At 41.4% G+C, this 16,974-nt stretch overlaps 1 protein-coding gene across 8 annotated transcripts in view; it reads right to left on the bottom strand.

Moving 5' to 3' along the window:
* Positions 1–16,974, bottom strand: part of carmil3 (capping protein regulator and myosin 1 linker 3) — a 97,045-nt gene that overhangs the window by 44,142 nt on the left and 35,929 nt on the right. For all 8 annotated transcript variants that reach the window (XM_084369071.1, XM_084369077.1, XM_084369076.1 and 5 more), the window contains 5 exons: positions 15,503–15,597; positions 14,063–14,149; positions 11,016–11,125; positions 7,360–7,437; positions 2,603–2,679 (listed from right to left, as the gene is read on the bottom strand). In XM_084369071.1, the coding sequence (XP_084225197.1) occupies positions 2,603–2,679; positions 7,360–7,437; positions 11,016–11,125; positions 14,063–14,149; positions 15,503–15,597 (447 nt within the window). The remainder of the gene's footprint in view (positions 1–2,602; positions 2,680–7,359; positions 7,438–11,015; positions 11,126–14,062; positions 14,150–15,502; positions 15,598–16,974) is intronic.

Here is a 16,974-nt window from a genome sequence, read left to right as displayed (position 1 = left end):
TTAGGAAAATATCTCCACTACGGCTGTCAATATCTAAAAATGAAATACTGACACTGTGTTAGTAATAAACTTATGATAATATCGTGTAAACAATACATAATTGTTTTGTCATTGTAGGTCGCGTTATGCACCTGAAGGGTGGTTGCTACAGACTGTCTTTCCACCTGCCAAGTTGCATTTTGAGTGTCAATCGAGTCAAAGAGGCATGACACACAATAAAAGCTTGATTTTACTGAGGATTGTTTTTTAATATTTCTATAGATATTGCAATAATATCATTAATGTGAATTCTTTAGGCCACAATAATCGTGTGGTGAATATCTAATATCATGACTGCCCAAATCTCCACTGATGCAAATTCAACCCAAAACTAGATATCATCTGCCTTTAGCGCCATATTGGTGGCATCTCTGAACCTCTAGGACATCATAACTGAAAAGCTGCTCTGCTCTGTGATTACTGAGCCAGCATTGGCATGTGCCCATGTGTTTGGCACAGCTGTTTAATAGGTATGAGAGCAGTAATGTGACTGGCTGAGAATATAATGAATGATCACTCCAGTCCTCCAATTTCTATTCTGCTTCGCCAAATTCCTTTGTGCATATTGCACTGTCAGTATAAGCCCTTATTGTCCTTGTGCACATGACCCGGTGCTTAACGCTGATTGTTATGATTGCACTGTTATAATAAGACCATCACAATTTGATTTAAGACTCGCACAGTTGGCTTGTAACAATAATACCCACCTCCATTTGGCTGGTGTTCAAATCTAGCCTTGCGTACTCGCACACCGGGCAAAAAATCCTTTTATTCCATGAACTTCAGTATGTACATTTTAGCGATTAGCAAATGTATGCTTGACTGACATTCACCCCACAAGGATAAAACCATGTTGAATTGGCTTAAAGATAAAACTGCATGTAGCGAGAGGAAATGAATAAAGGCACAACGTGAGAGGACAGGAAAAAAGTCGGAGGAAATTAAGTTACAAGGGGTAAAAAAATGGGAAAGGTCATACAGGAGTGAGTGATGGCGGAAGGCAGAAAGAGAGAGAAAAAAAAGACCAAGATGAAGACGGAAGAGCAGAAGTGAGGGAAAACCAGGCAGCTGCATTACAAGCCCCTGTCATTGCTATTTTGATAACCTCCCAGTGTGTGGAACACCAGCTCTTCTTTGACCCATTTGTAATGATTAGCATACAGCCTGTCAGGACTGCGGCGATACAGAATGGCTTCTGTCGCATAAGCAGATACTGTGTCACTGTCTGTCTCACAAAACACTCTCCGGAGAGCTGTATCAGCAACTCGTTACCACACGTGCGTATGCATGCAACTCCATCTACACGGGCCGCTCATTGTTTCTGGAAAGTGCCATATTTGTGTGTGTGTGTGTGTGTAACTCTGGTGCGCGTGTGTGATGGGTAAAGGAGGTGTCTGAGGCAGTCCATTCCATATTCATGAGCGGCAGCCGGGCGGTTCTTATCAGCTAGGTTCAGCTCTGTGGATCCGTGTTGTCACCACAACACCGCAGCCGTCTGACCGGCAGCACTGAGCCAGAGTGCATTTAATACCACAAGACCCATGACCGGCAGGACGTGGGCCGAACATAGGGATGGAGACGGGGAGAGGAGGAAGATACGAGGAGAAAGAGTGCTGGTAAGGGGATGAAGGGAGGAGGAGAGAGGGGAAGGGAATATAAGCAGGGAGGAATGAAAGAGGAGAGGAAGCAAAGGTGGTGACAGAGCGACGGAGACAGTAAGCAAGACGAGAGGGATAAGAGAGGAGAAAACGGCTGTGGAAAGTAAAAGATAAAAACCAGACAGAGAAGATAGATGGAGTGTTAGAAATTAGAGAGTTGTGCATTCAAGAACTCCAGCAAGAGCAAAAAGTTCCTATCATTAAGAATGAAAGAGGAAAGGTGAAGGGGTGCAGCCAGCGAAAAGTAGAAGATGGATTGAGAGATACAGTAGATAGAAAGAAGCATACAGAGCGAGAGAGAGGGGGAAAAAACATGCAGGCATGGGAGCCTGGGGATTGGAACAATAATTCCTGTCTAAAATTAGTCTCATTTTTCACAAACTTCTCTCTCTGTAATTCTGTAATGTAATATGCTGAGCAGGGAAGCTCCTGGGCTCCTGAGGGACACGACATGATGAGAGCCGGAGCTGCTTCTGCCTGCTAGCTAGGTAAACACAGCAGACGCATACACCCCCACAAACACACACACACACACGCACACACACGTATTGTTACCCGAGGAAAAAAAAAAAAAGACTTGTGGGCAAACAAGCGCTTGACAGATGGGGAACTTGTTAGCAAACAGAGACATGTGTACATTAAAGTAAGACAGGCATTCTGCACACACACACACACACACACACACGCAGCGAGCCAGAACAAATGAGCGGGGTGAGCCGAGCGTGCGCGTTAATTCCGTCAGCGAGGTCCAAGGCTAAACACTAATCTACAGCAGAAAATAAAGGATGATGCTCGCTTCGCTCAGCGCCTCATGACTGGAATTCCTCCAGAGCTATTCGGCTGAGTCAGAGGAAGAAAACAAAAAATAGCCTCAACAGGAATTTACATTCGAGGTGAACACCCACCTGTGAGAGAAGGAGTTCTTGGATAGATTCAGGTAGGAGAGGTCAGCGCAGCAGCCTCGCAGCAAGGCCCCAAACAACTGGCAGGGAAACAGAGAGACGGATAGGGTTGTGTTAGGTTCACTACAGCGATGTGATTGAGTTGTATAACAGTTATTTTGGCTCTTGAACACTGCACAATAGTTACAGTACAGATTAAAGCCGACACAAATACAATGTGAAAGCACTAAAAAAATGAGGCTACTGTATCCCTATCTTGGCTGAAACGTCATCTATAGAAATGTCCACAAACGGATCATGATAGCATCACAGATGGTATTAAAAATAGAATTTCATTATGGAGGGCATTAAAAAAAAACTGAATTTCATAGAAGTGGCCTGAGTCTGCAGATTGGTGTGTGAAAATGGACCAGAACTAAATGAGATGTTACTGCTGGTCAAATGAGGACAATCACAACAGTCTTTGCAATTTATTTGATCCTTTTCAGGACCATATGGTTAGAGTTTGTAAAAGATAATGCAACATTTGTCATTACTTTCATACATCCACACGCAAGTGTACTGAGCATTTATAGTATGTGCCTGCCGAGGGACATGGAATCATCTGAGGTGAATGACATATTCTGGGAAATGGCACTTTCAACAGGTGAAAACAATGATATCTGTTCTGAATACTTGTTCAGATTTTGCTTAGAGTTCTAGGTAAGATGCTACATTATGACTGTACGCACTTGAGCAAGGCACTAAACCCTAAAATGACTCTAAACTGTCTCAGTTTCAGTGGGAAACAATGACTAATTTCACCTTTTACAGTGGTGGACAGTAGCATTTAGTGTAATGCACTGTACTTCCATTTTATGTTCCTTTATGCTGTACACTTTACTCCACTACATTTATCTGACAGATTTAGCTACTGGTTACTTTTCAGATTCATATTTAACATAAAACAAAATATCTAAAGCATATAAAATACAATGAATTGTTAAAGATTAAACCAGCAGTTCAACATTGATGACCTGTGAGTCCTTACAGAATATCAGTGAAATCCAGAGAAAGGTCAATGCGGGGGGAACTTCTATGACCTGACCTCCATCAAAATCCAGCAAAGTTAGGCTTCACATTGTCAAGAGACGAAAAGCTCTAACTGCTTTGCATACTTTCCACTGCCAACGACTTTAATGAGGCTTTCTACGATTTAATGGCCACACAGTATTGTTAGTTACAACAATTTTAAACTGTTCTACTTAGATAAGTACTAAAACATGGTGTTATTTCAAAAACCTTGCTGGCAGCTCTACAAGGCCACACCGAGGCACAGCAATGCCTAAGTTAATGTGCTGATGTTAAGCAGCTATGAGGTTTACTGTGGACACAATCTTAGTTTAGCATATTAGCATAACAAAATTTAAAACAAAGTACAGCTGAGGTTAATGGGAATTTCATTAGTTTTGCAGGCTTAGATCATACTGACCTGATGATGGGGCTACAGAAAAAGTCAGAGGAACAAAGATCACCCAAGTGGAAACATTTCATCCTGAGACGAGTATTGATGTGTCAACCCAATTTTCATGGCAATACATCCACTCAAGTTGTTGAGACTATTCACTGAAAACCACAAATGTCAACCTCAAAGATGCAACTAAAGGTAAAAACAGACACACTGAGATTGTCATCTATGGAGCTGTGCCACTAGCATTGGTTGAAATGCATTTCAGTATTCAAAGTTGTTGTTGTCATTATCTTTTAAAGTATATATCCCGAATGGGCAATCATGAAAATAAAAACTATATATTTTCCAAAGGGAAAAATGTTATTTAGGCACTAATATTTTGAAGAGAACAGTGACTGCAAGTTGTTGCCCACTTCAGGGTTAATGCTCGAGCTCCAGCGGCCGAGTGAAATACAGCAGAGGCTGTGTTTCCACCAATCTTTCAAAGCGTGTACGGAAAGTGCTCATCCGTCACGGAAAGTCCACTAATTCCCGATCGCTGGACCAAATGGGCAATAAGAAGTGTAATTGTATTACACTGAGTCAAAGTCAAGCTGAAACCATACCAGAAAATAATTACTTACATTCTTCAATTTGTTATATTGAACATCCGTCAAACGTCAAGTTTCACATTAAATATGGAAAAAAGTCACTCAAAACTTGTGTGGGGAAATTAAGTCTGCTGCGTCACCTGCTTTAATGATCAATGTAAAATCATGCAGCTATGCAGCCATTCATCTGCCATCCATCAAAGGGCATATCCAATCAAGCTCTCATCTTGAGAAGATATGGCTCACATTCAAACTACGGGGCTCTGAAAGTACCTAAATGAATGTTCAGGAATCTGTGAGCCAATTAATCTAGAAATAAAGATGATATATGTGTGTTTGTTAGACAGGAGAGAGCTCTAGGCAAATATGATCGCCATCAAAACCCAATTTCTCGTAAGACTTTAAGTAGCATCTCATTGCTTGTGAGAGGTTAAACTATTGGACAAATCTATTTTTTCCCTGGCAGTGTCATCCATCACGCAAACTGACTAATCGACCGTTGTCGGTACATCAACGCAGATTAAAACAGGAACTTATTAATAATTCAATCCAACAAGCCAACACTAAAAAAGACAAATTCTCTCTCAGACGGTTTCTCTCTTAAAGGATAAATGACAATTAGCCAAACGGGACAGGACATGAAGCAGCTATCACAGAGAGCTCTCTTTTAGTCTCAAGGGGAGTTTTAAAGAGAAATAGGGGGCAGACAAAGTTTGAGAACTTGCAAATAAAGCAGAATAGATGCAATGACTTCCATTCATGCACATAATTTAATACAAAATTCATGGCCCACATTTACAGGGCGGGAGGAAGATTAGTTTCACGGGGTGGACTATTCCTTCCTGAAACAGATACCTGCTCGGCATGCTGCCTGCTCGTAGGCGTTTAAAACCGCTCAAGTGAAGTGCAGCAAGGAAGGAAAGCAAACACGGGCACAGTAAAGTGCAGCGACTGTGGTGACGAAACACCAGGGCTGGAAGTGCTCAGTATTTTAAGCAGAAGGGGTGAACTTCATTACAAGTCATAGTCTTATATATACTGTATACAGTTTACTGTACATACATCATAGTATAATTATCACAGTTTTTGGTCGAGTCGGAGCAGTTTTAAATTACTTTATTAAGTATTGGGCAGTTTAAAGTACTAATCCTTGTTTTTATGTTTTTGAATGGCTATTTATGGTCTGCATTCTCCAAAAATAGCCATTCAATACATGAACATTTTATGATTTCCTCCTTATATGGTAGTTTTTAATTCTCAGTGGCAGGGTCTGCCATTCCCGCACTGGATTAAAATGACCTTCACACAGGAAAGTGTGAATGTATCCAATCCTGCATTACCATTTAAACTTTGATGTCATTGATATCAGCCTTCCTGTTTTACTTTTCACTCTGCCACAGCTGAATCAGAGCCTGATTCAACTACTGCCAATGCAAACTGAACAACTGAAACTATAAAAAAGGGTTCAATTCCAGAACAAATTGACTGAATGATCATGTTTTAGAAGCGGTTTATAGGTTTTCTATGGAAAAGGTTTCTAAAACATGCAAAGTAATCAGTAACTAACAACTGTTCCAAAAATGTAAAGTAAAAAGCGCAAAAAATGTGTAAAGTACAAGTAAATAAAGTTTAGTAAAGTCTGAAGTAAAGTCAGAGTTCCTTTAAACTGAACTTGAGTGCAGTACTTCCTCATAACTTCTTGTTTCACACAGTAAATGCTCATAAGTTACATTCCACCACTGGGAGGAACACATTACTGAAAAATGACATTAAATCAAGTCGATAAACGTGTTGGACTAAGACCTTGAGTGTAGCTAATATGCTTGATCTATAATACGACGAAGCATCGTGGCAATACAGGGAGTATAGACACCACCCTCCATGTCAGCAACCCTGCTGAGGTGTCGCTGAGCAAGAGTAGAGCGCAGAGTAGATCTCTAGTGCACTCTGACCTCCCGGCAGCATAGCATTTATGACTGTTCTACCCAGCCTTGCACGTCCCTGCCGCACATTATCCTGTCAGCAGTAATTCAGCACTGACAAAGCGGCAGCAACTGCACATAAACAATAGATGTGATCTTCCGTTCAGCCAGCGCTTTTCACAAACCTCTACATCTTCCAGTGGGAGACACACACTTAAAACATCCTGAGTACAGTTGTTACAGTCTTGTCAATTCACAGCCAGCCAGGTCGAACTGCCATCTCAGCAGTAACCAGCAGGGGCAGACACATTCAAGCGTGGTGACTGAACACTTTCAGAGAGAGAGAGAGAGAGCTCCGTCATCCTTTCAGCTTTTAGCGTATCTGCTAATGCGGCAAGACAGCGTTTTGTCACACTGGCAGATGTGCTAAATTTAGACACAGTAACAACACAGACAAAGTCATCTCTCTGAAGTGACAAGGATGTGAACAAACGCATGAAACGCACAAGGGGCTACTGTATGCTATTCACACAATGTATCCGTTGGATAATTCATAAGCGGTATACGTTTTCTATTGTGGTGCCTTTCTAAGAGCTTTTACCAACACTCAGAGCATTATGCACAGAGGAGCTCGAAGAAGGCCTGTGAGTCAACTGATCCAACATTGTTTTTGTGTGGTGGTTGATTCGTATTCAGGGCGCTACCTCTTCCCGTTTTCTTGGCCAGAATCCCATCACAGTGATGAGATCAGAAAGTGATGGGTGGATAGTAGGTGTACAAGAGATGGTGAGTACAAACCGAGTCCACGGTGCAGTCTGTTCCAGACAGGTCCAAGTGGACCAGGCAGTTAGGCTGGGCCAGGAACAAGTACAGGTTCTGCACAGGAAGAAAGAATGTGTCTTTTAGAAGATGAAGATACAGTCCCCTCCAAAACTATTGGAACAGCGAGGCCAATTCCATTTTTTTGGCTGTACACTGAAAACATTTGGGTTTGACATCAAAAGATGAATATGAGACAATAGATCAGCATTTCAGCTTTCATTTCCAGGTATTTATAGCTAGATCTGTTAAAAAACTTAGACGATAGCATCATTTGTAACGGAACACCACATTTTTAGGTGAGCAAAAGTATAGGAGCAGGTAGACTTAAAATAGATAAGAGTGAATAATACTTAATATTTAGTTGCAAATCCTTTGCTGGCAATAACTGCATCAAGCCTGCGACCCACTGACATCACCAAACCTTTGCATTCTTCTTTTGAGATGCTTTTCCAGGCTTTTGCCGCAGCCTCTTTCAGTTGTTTGTTTTGGGGGGTTTCTCCCTTCAGTCTCCTCTTTAGCAGGTAATATGCTCAATAGGGTTCAAGTCTGTAGATTGACTTGGCCAGTCTTAAACCTTCCACTTCTTTCCCCTGATGAACTCCTTGGTTGTTTTGGTAGTGTGTTCTGGGTCGTTGTCTTGAAGATCAATGAGCCCATCCCAAAAGAAGCCATGCAAGCCCAAGCCATGATATCAACTCCACCTTGTTTCACAGATGAGCTTGTGTGTTTGGGATCATGAACAGATCCTTTCTTTCTCCACACATTAGCCTTTCCATCACTTTGGTGAAGGTTAATCTTTGTCTAATCAGTCCATAAAACGTTGTCCCAGAACTAATGAGCCTCGTCTCTGTACCTGTTGGCAAATTCCAATCTGGCCTTCCTATTCTTATTGCTATGAGTGGTTTGCATCTCCTGGTGTAGCCTCTGTACTTCTGTTCCTGAAGTCTTCTGTGAACGGTGGATTGTGATACCTTCGCTCCTGCCCTCTGAAGGTCGTTTGTGATGTCACTGACAGTTGTTTTAGAATTTTTCTTTACAGCTCTCACAATGTTTCTGTCATCAAATGCTGTCATCGAGTCCGACAGCTGTTGCCGAGTACACCAGTGGTTTCTTCTTCAGGACATTCCAAATGGTGGTACTGGCTACAGCCAATGTTCTCTGATTGATTTTCCATCATCTCCCTTAGCTTCAAAGTTGCTTGCTTTTCTCCTATAGACAGCTCTCTGGTCTTCATGTTGGTTACACCCTTTTAAGTATAAATGCAGTCTGCAAAGGCAAAACCCAAAGCTGAAACTGAGAGAAGACATTCAGCACATTTTTTTGTTTGAATAATCAATGTAATGGGACACAACTGGGTAGCAAAAAACACCTGTCAGTCATATGTTCCAATAATTTTGCTCACTTGAAAAATGGTTGGGTTCAAACAAAAGGTGCTATATTCTAAGTTTGTTAACAGATCTAGATGTAAATACCTGGAAATGGTAGCTGACATACTGATCTCTTGTCTCATATCCATATTTTGGTGTCAAACCCAAAAGTTTTCAGCATACAGCCAAAATAAAGGAAGTGGCTGTGCTGTTCCAATAGTTTTGGAAGGGACTGTAAAAAATATACATGCATACAATATATACAAACATATACAGTGCTTATAAAAATGCATCCTTATACCCATCCTCTTTTGAAAGTTTTCATGTTTTCTTGTTTTACCACATTAAAACAAAGTTGATTTTTTTCTGTGCTGGTCAAAACAAAAAGATCCCTCCATAGCAGACAAAGAAACACAGGTCAGGGAAGATTTCAAACTGCCAAAAGATCAATTGGATAAAGTTCAATTGCGTCAATCATTGAGTAATGGAAAGAAAATGGCACAGCTATAAATCTGCTGAGAATAGGCTGTCCTCAAAAACTGAGTGAGTGAGCATGAAGGAGGCCACCAGGAGATCTCTGCCAAGCCTGAAGGAGATCCAAGTTTCAGAGGCTCAGACGACAAAAAAGTTGGCCAGGTGCTTTGCCTGTTGCAGGCAGGAAGAGTAGCCAAGAGAAAGTCACTCAGAAAAAAACCCTCACATGACATCTCGGCTACATTATTGCCAAAAGACGCGTGTGAAAGTCTGAACTCAGAAGGTTCTTTGATCTGGTGAGACTGGTGAGAAAATTGAGATTTTTACTCATCATATCATCATGAACATACTGTAGCCTCCCTGGTGTGAAGCATGATGGTGGCAGCAACATGCTGTGAGGACACTTTTCTGCAATATTTCCTAGACGGCTGCATTCATTTTACCCTTAGTAAAAATGAAGGCAGAGAAATAGAGAGATATCCTGGATGAAAACCTGATGAAGTCTGCAAAAAGAAACGCTGCAACTTAGGACAATATTTGTTTTCTAGGAAAACAATGAGCCCAGGCATAAAGCCAAAGCTAAACAACTAAAAGCAACAACGCTCAGGTCTTCCTGGAGAGAGTCCACATCTCAATTCGATCCAGAACTTGTGGCAGGATTTGAAAATGCTGCTCACTCACAATCCTCATATAGCCTGACTGAGCTTGAGCAGTTGTGCAGAGGAATGGGGTCAATACTTATAGAGCGAGCTTTTTGAAGTGAATTTAGATCACTTTGTAGCAATCCGTTTTCACATTGACATTCAAGGCTCTTTCCCCTTTATATACTTCATTAAATTCTAGTCAAAGTTCTAGAAAATCTGCAATAGGAAAATGCAAATGAACACTACCATTATGCAAATATTAGGAATTCATTCATTAAGATTAACAGCTGGTGGTGAACAGTTTCCAGTCAGGTGCTGTTAAACCACTGCAGAGGAAGACAGCGCAACATTTTAACATATTTAAGGAAATGCCAGTCGAACCTCAAACCATGTAGAAAACGCAATGGAAAACACAGATGTGATGTTTTTGACTGCTGTCATTTTTCTCTTCAGGTTTAAAATCAGTCTCAATGCACGTCATTATAGATTTGCTCAGTCGGTTTCCATTTTACTTTGTTGCATTTCTGTGCAGTGGAAGTGTTCAGCAGAAGCAGTGATACAATAATATGAAGAAAACCTTCAACCTTCAGAGAAAGTAAAAGCATTATCGTCCAACTGTACTCGAAGTAGGAAAAGTGAGAGCACTCATTCAGAATGGCCCTTCATAGTGTTTTATGTATATACTGAACATACAATATAGTATAGTATGATGTTTCTGGTCAAGGAGTTTCAACAGTTCTAGTCCTTGAATTTTTAATGAAATGAAACCCCGTGTTTTGTAATATTTATGGTCTGCATTCTCCAAAAATAGCCATTCCAATATATATATACACATTTTATAAATTTAGTTTTCATTGGTAGCGGCAATCCAGCACTGGATAAAAACTGTCTTCACGCAGAAAACTAGGATTTTGTTGCAATTTGGTTTTACAAGGCAACAAAAAACTTTTTTTTGGGCGATTCAACTTTCTTTTCCTTTTGTTTCAAACTTGGTACAATTCTCTCAGGTTCTGTTATATGCAAATCAAAAGGTGTGCATAAAAACAGGTGGATGGAAATGCACTTAGTGTCACCAAATAAAAATTCACAGAGGGTTGAAAACGTTTTATAAGCACTGTATATGTGTCTGTATGTGTGTGTTCCTCACTGTGGCGTCCTCTCCAGACAGAACCCCGGGGTTTTTGCTGAGATCAAGATGCAGCAGAGAATTGGAGTAGTCGTCACTTGAACACAACGCCTGCGACAGAGAAACCACACCTAAAGGGGGGAGAGGAGATGGGATAGAGGGGAAGAAATAGGGGAGAAGGGATAGGGAGTAAGGATAAACAACTTAATCATCTTATAATGATCCCCTTTTTTTCAAATGAGCCAATTTAATGCTCTGGACGTGACTTATTAGCAACTAATGAATACAAAACTACATAATGGAAGAGGGTGAGCAATCTCGGTGGCAAAAGAAATAATTGAGCACGGACTCGTATGGCAGGCGAGTTATGAAAGGAGCTTTTGGAGGAAGCCAGCCATATTTTTTTTTCCCTATCCCAGTATCCAAGTGTACCCTGAAAGCCAAAACAAAAGACGATCATTCTCTCAAATCAGATCACTACACAATTACACCCACAGGCCCGATGGAACCCCTCATTAAAATCCTCACCCTGCAAAACTCAAGCAAAGCACAGCACAGCACGACACGGCAAGTTGAGGATTAAATATAGACACAACAACAACACAGGAGGAATATCTAAGAGCAGCAACAAATAAAAAAGTTGACAAACATAGTTACTTTGTGTGTCACTCACTATATGATGTGTCAGAGTATAGCCAGCAGTTAGAGGAAGTGTTTTTCTCCTGTTCTACAGCATTGGGGAGTTTGTGTGGAGGAAGACAGCTACTACATGTGCCGCTCTGAAACTGGAAAGGCGCTAAGCTCTTCATCCCTAATTTGTAGCGATTAGGAGGGAAATGAGGGGAAGAGGGGACATGGTGTCTAATCCCCCCCTCCATCCATCCATCCATCTATCAGCTGCTTGATTCTGCTCGAGGTGGAGACTTTTAGAAACCATCCGCTCCGTGTGACAATGTCAAGTGTGTGTGTGGGAGCACGGGTGTGAGCGCGGCCGCGATATATCTGCCTATTTGCATGTCTGATCAAATCTATGCAAGCGTGTGTGTGAAGACCAAGCGTGTGTGCGCATGCTTGTGTCGGCATATGTGTAGGTGTTTTAGAGACAGACAGAAGGAGGGGAGACGGAGAGAGATCTATAAATATTCAACAAAAAATACTCAGCCCCTGCAAAGTCATACCACCACCCACCACTCAAGGTCAGCATCATCACTGCATTCCCTTGAATCACTGTGTCAACACAATGCCGTTTCAAATCGCACCTATTGTGGGCTCCCCATTCATAATGTACACTAACAGCGTATCGAGGTTGTTGTTTGTGGCGTCTATAGATAACACTCAGCTTTCAGCTTTATAATTACATTCAACACCACCTCTGCTATACTGCCCTACAAAGGCAGGCAGCAGTAACTACAGAGGCAGAGAAGTCAGATAAAAGAATGTAATTTTCAAGCTGGCCATCAAACTGCGTAACAGACAAAAAGGTTGTAATGCCTCCATTTTATGTCTTTTTTAGTCTCGCCTAGGCAGACCTATCTCCACGGTGCTGTGTCAGCTCTGGAGAAAGGTCTGGCTGAACCCATTATGATTCTGGCGAAGGCGAGAAAAGACACTCTGCCTTGGTTGTATTCCTTTAAATCAATCACAATCTACTTTGGTAGCAAAAAGCCCTGGATGCAGCAACGGTGCCCTCTAGTGTCAGGGGGAACTTATTTTGCATGTGGGGAGGCAAACTCTGGCATTAAAATGGCTAAACCCCGGCAGAAGAAAAGGTAAGTGTTGCTAGCTTTGGGTAACATGTCGGTTGCTAGCTTGGAGTCCTTAAAGATTGGGATTTGGAAAACGCTAACATGCAGACAGAGGAAGGAGGAGAATGCCTACTGAAATCGTCAGCCAATGGCAGACTTATACCCAGTTATACATTCAATGAGTCAGACCAGGTTGTGTCATACTCTGCTACGCTAGTTAGCTTTGGCTGGAGTTTAGCCGCTTTCTTTGTCCAAAAAGAGTGGTTTCAGCTGCACACTCTCATCTAAATATGTTGGTTAACAAAACCAGATGACAGTTTATCAGAAAGGATATTTCAATTACATATAACAGCTAGGGAAAATGAATCATGTAAAGTTGTTTTAGCTTCAGCATAGGCTAGCCATAGCTATCATACCCGCCAGGTTTCTCTTGACATAGTTCTTTCTTTACCTCTTTAGCTAACTGTCTCTCTGCAGCAGGCAGCTTGGTTTTTTTTTGTTTGGTAAACTTAACATCTCTTTCCAGAATTCGTGCACAACACTAGAGGTGAAGAGATAATCTCTTACATGGTGGAGGCAGAAATCTCGCCTGAGGCAGGCTTACCTCTGCTAACCCCACCTCTCTGTTTCATCATATAAAACCATTGTTTATATGGAAAAACAAATATTAAAAAGTCAGACACACTTATGATCAAAAATGTAGTTACTGTGTCTGCCTATGTAGGGCAGCATAATACTGTTTTGTAACTCGGTAAGAAGTCATTGTATAAGCTCAATCAGATAAACATTATTACCCATAATGCGATAAAAGATGAAAAATGCAAGAAAATACTGTAAGCTATTCTGAGCTAAATGCTATCAAGACCAGGCTATTAATTTATAGAGTCACATCTGTATCAATATGATCCTGTTGGATCTGCTGTAATACTAGTGGAGGGTTGTATTGTGTGGGATAAAAGCAACAGAACTGGGACAGCACACTAATTCCTCTGTGGGATTTTAGGGGGGGAAAAAAACAGATCAACTACTTATGATTCTGGCCTGATTATCATTTGGTTGATGGATCATACTGTACAGCTCTCTTTTTATCTGCGTGTGCGGCAGCAGGGCAGCCTTGTGTTCTGAGAAACTGTTGCATGAACAGTAGAAACCGTATTCAAACCCAGATTTAATGGAAAGCTTCCTATCGGCTAAAGTGTGTTCGAGCCAGCCGCAGCCCTAAAATTGAGAGGACATTAATTTACTTTTAAAGACGGTAAAAATGTGTGTTTGTGCGCAGGGTCAGCCACTAGAGGCTGCTGTATCTCAGAGGAGCACTCTTACCCTTGGAGGAGAGGGAGGTCTTGGAGAGATTGAGGAGGCGCAGTCCCTTGTTGAGGCGACACACTTGTTGAATCAGGTTGGAGACTCCTGAAATAAGGCGAGGAGACGAAGAGAGTTCATAAATCACAAGAACATATTCACCCATCTAGAAGCAAAACAACTGATTAGTTGATTGGCAATAAAAGAGTCCCAACTCTTCTGATTGCCGATTAATTGCTCAAGTCTTTTTATATAATAAAAAATGACAAAAACTTCACTGCTTCCAACCTGTTGAATGTGAACATTTGCTGGGTTTCCAAGCAGCCCAAACACTTATAATAACTGACAGATTAATGGATAACGACCATACTTACAGCCCTACACTTGTCCACTCTTCAAGAGTTAGCAACCCACGCAGAGCTTTGCCACATAACATCAGGCTAAAATGCAGCCTCTCTCACTACACCCCCTCCAAAACATACACATACATACACACAAGTATACTACAGCTAAAAAAAAAACCATCACACCAACATACTTTACAATCTCACTTTCTCCCACACACTCTGTGCAGAGACAAACTCATATGAACACAATATGCCAAGCTGAATTACATAGCAACTAGTTTCAGCTCGGCGATTTGATTAAACACATAACAGCCCTGATGATGATAATATGAAACGCTCTGCTTTATTAAAAATGGAATTCACTGACGTGCCAAACCTCGTCTCCTGGTTCCCCTATTTTCCTGGCTGTCTCAGCTTGTATTAATGTGTACTGAATGTGCACAACTCGTACTTTGCTGTTACAAAGTGTATTTTATGCCTTTTCAAACAGGCACACGAGGAAGGTCATGGGTTTATGTGCATTATGGTGATGGTGGTTGGTGGAAGGATGCAACACATTTGTGGCTGGCGCACACACACACACACACACACACACACAGAGGGGGCAGTTAGTTTGAGCACGAAGAACTTACTGAAGCGAGTGGAAGTGACAAGTGCGAGACAGGAGGACAAAAATTAGCTAATGAGTGCTACTGGTATACACACACATCCCCTCCGCCTCCTTCACACACATACAACAGAGCAGGAAGGTTAATAGTATTTGTTATATTACAGAGGCGATGCAAACCCAATTCAAATGCACGCTTCTTTATGTGCGTTCATGTATAGAGAAAGGCGAGAGTTTGTGTGGTGAACTGTGGGCGAGACTGAGAATAAAGGCTCCAAAGAGAAGGAGCGCTCGTAGACACACAGTATGAAAGATAGATGAGAAGGGAAAGAGAGAAAGAAAAAGAGAAATACAAAGCGAAACAGAAGAATGAGGGTTCGGTGAGGACAGGGATTGATTTTGAATTCTTTGAGCGCAAACAAAAGCCAGAGCAGAAGAACAATCAGTGGTGTCCTGAGAGAGACGGCAGTGGGAGGGAGAAAGAGTTCACAGATTCCAGGACGCTACCTTGGTTGTCTAGCGTGTTATGAGCCAGGTTGAGAGAGTGAATCACAGAGGCGGGGTTCTCTGACAGCGCCGACGCCATCTTCTGTGGAAAATCCCTGGAGACAGAACGTTAAAAAGCAAAATTAACTTCTCTGTAGAAATTGCTGATTCAATACTGGTCTTAAAAGAGATTTCTCTAATTCAATTGAATGAAACTGATAAAGTTTCACCATTACACCTCTTGACAATGACATCGGACACCAGCTGCAGTACCGTCCCTTTGCAGATATGTTAATGGAATTTAAGTACTTTTGGACTTAATTTGTTCTGTTATGGTAGAATATAAAGGAAGTTGATTTAAAATGTACGTACATGCATACAGTAAAAGTTGACTCAACTATTAAAATGCACAATAATGTCAGTCTCTGTATGACGGGGGAATGGAAGATGGAATAGAGCTGAGATGTAAACTTTTTGGGTACTGAATGAATTTTAAGCAACGGAAATTAAAAACGTGCTAAAAAATTAACGAAAGTATTAAAAGATTGGTGATATTCTAAATCATGTATATTTTATCTATGACAACCAATTTCCTGATTTAAATAATAACTTTGCTAAGTTGCTAATTACCAGCTGTGACAGCGTCGGCTGGTAACGTTTTCAGTTTGAGAGTCTGTGTATGTGTGTCTCATCAACAACATGTGGAGCTGGAACTACTGCAGATGTGATTTTGACAGATTTTGTCAACACGACAGCATCATGTGCAGGATACAGTCACCTGGCCCACACCGATATATAAATCGGTGTCTCCAGGCGTATAGACACCTGTGGATAGACAGATGGACACTTATCATAACCTAGCATCCATCTCTAGACGATGCATCTGTGTGTCTGTCTGTCTGCAGACAGATTTTGTAAACACAATAGCACCACGAGCGTGCAAGATGCAGTCATGAAACTTCACGGGTGTGTAGTGGAGATTAAAATATAGGCCGAGTTCAAAGATGGATGACGTCTGACCCCATGACCCATGAGTACTGAGCAGTCATGTACTAATGTAGTAATTATTACTGAATACCCAGTGGTTTGGAACGTGTGTGGCGTGATCCCATCACAAGACGGTCTTTAGCTTTGCTTTGTAACTCTTTATAGGCAGAAAGTTCTTGCATACTAATTCATGTGAGGTTTTACTGCATACTGGTATAAAACTCAAGTATGGTATTGGCACCAGTATCAAAACAAGATACACAGCCTTTCAATGGAGGTTACATTAAATTTGCCTCTCAATTATTTGTGATCTCTGATGGCAGTAGAGGGATAGAATTGGGTCTCAGCTCTATGGGGCTTTTTAGCATCTTTCAGTGCATTGTTTTGGTCTTGTGGTCTGTAAATACACCATTTTCTCTCACAGCTCCCATCAACCTTGTTCCAGCTACAGCAGGCAGCTGTTTTCAGTGTAAAACCTCTGACACACCGACTGACCATTACCTACA

Source organism: Pagrus pagrus, assembly GCF_965226575.1.
Source record: "Pagrus pagrus genome assembly, chromosome: 12".
NCBI lineage: Eukaryota > Metazoa > Chordata > Actinopteri > Spariformes > Sparidae > Pagrus > Pagrus pagrus.
Note: the sequence above shows the minus strand (reverse complement) of the source record. Positions and strands in the feature narration are given on the sequence as shown.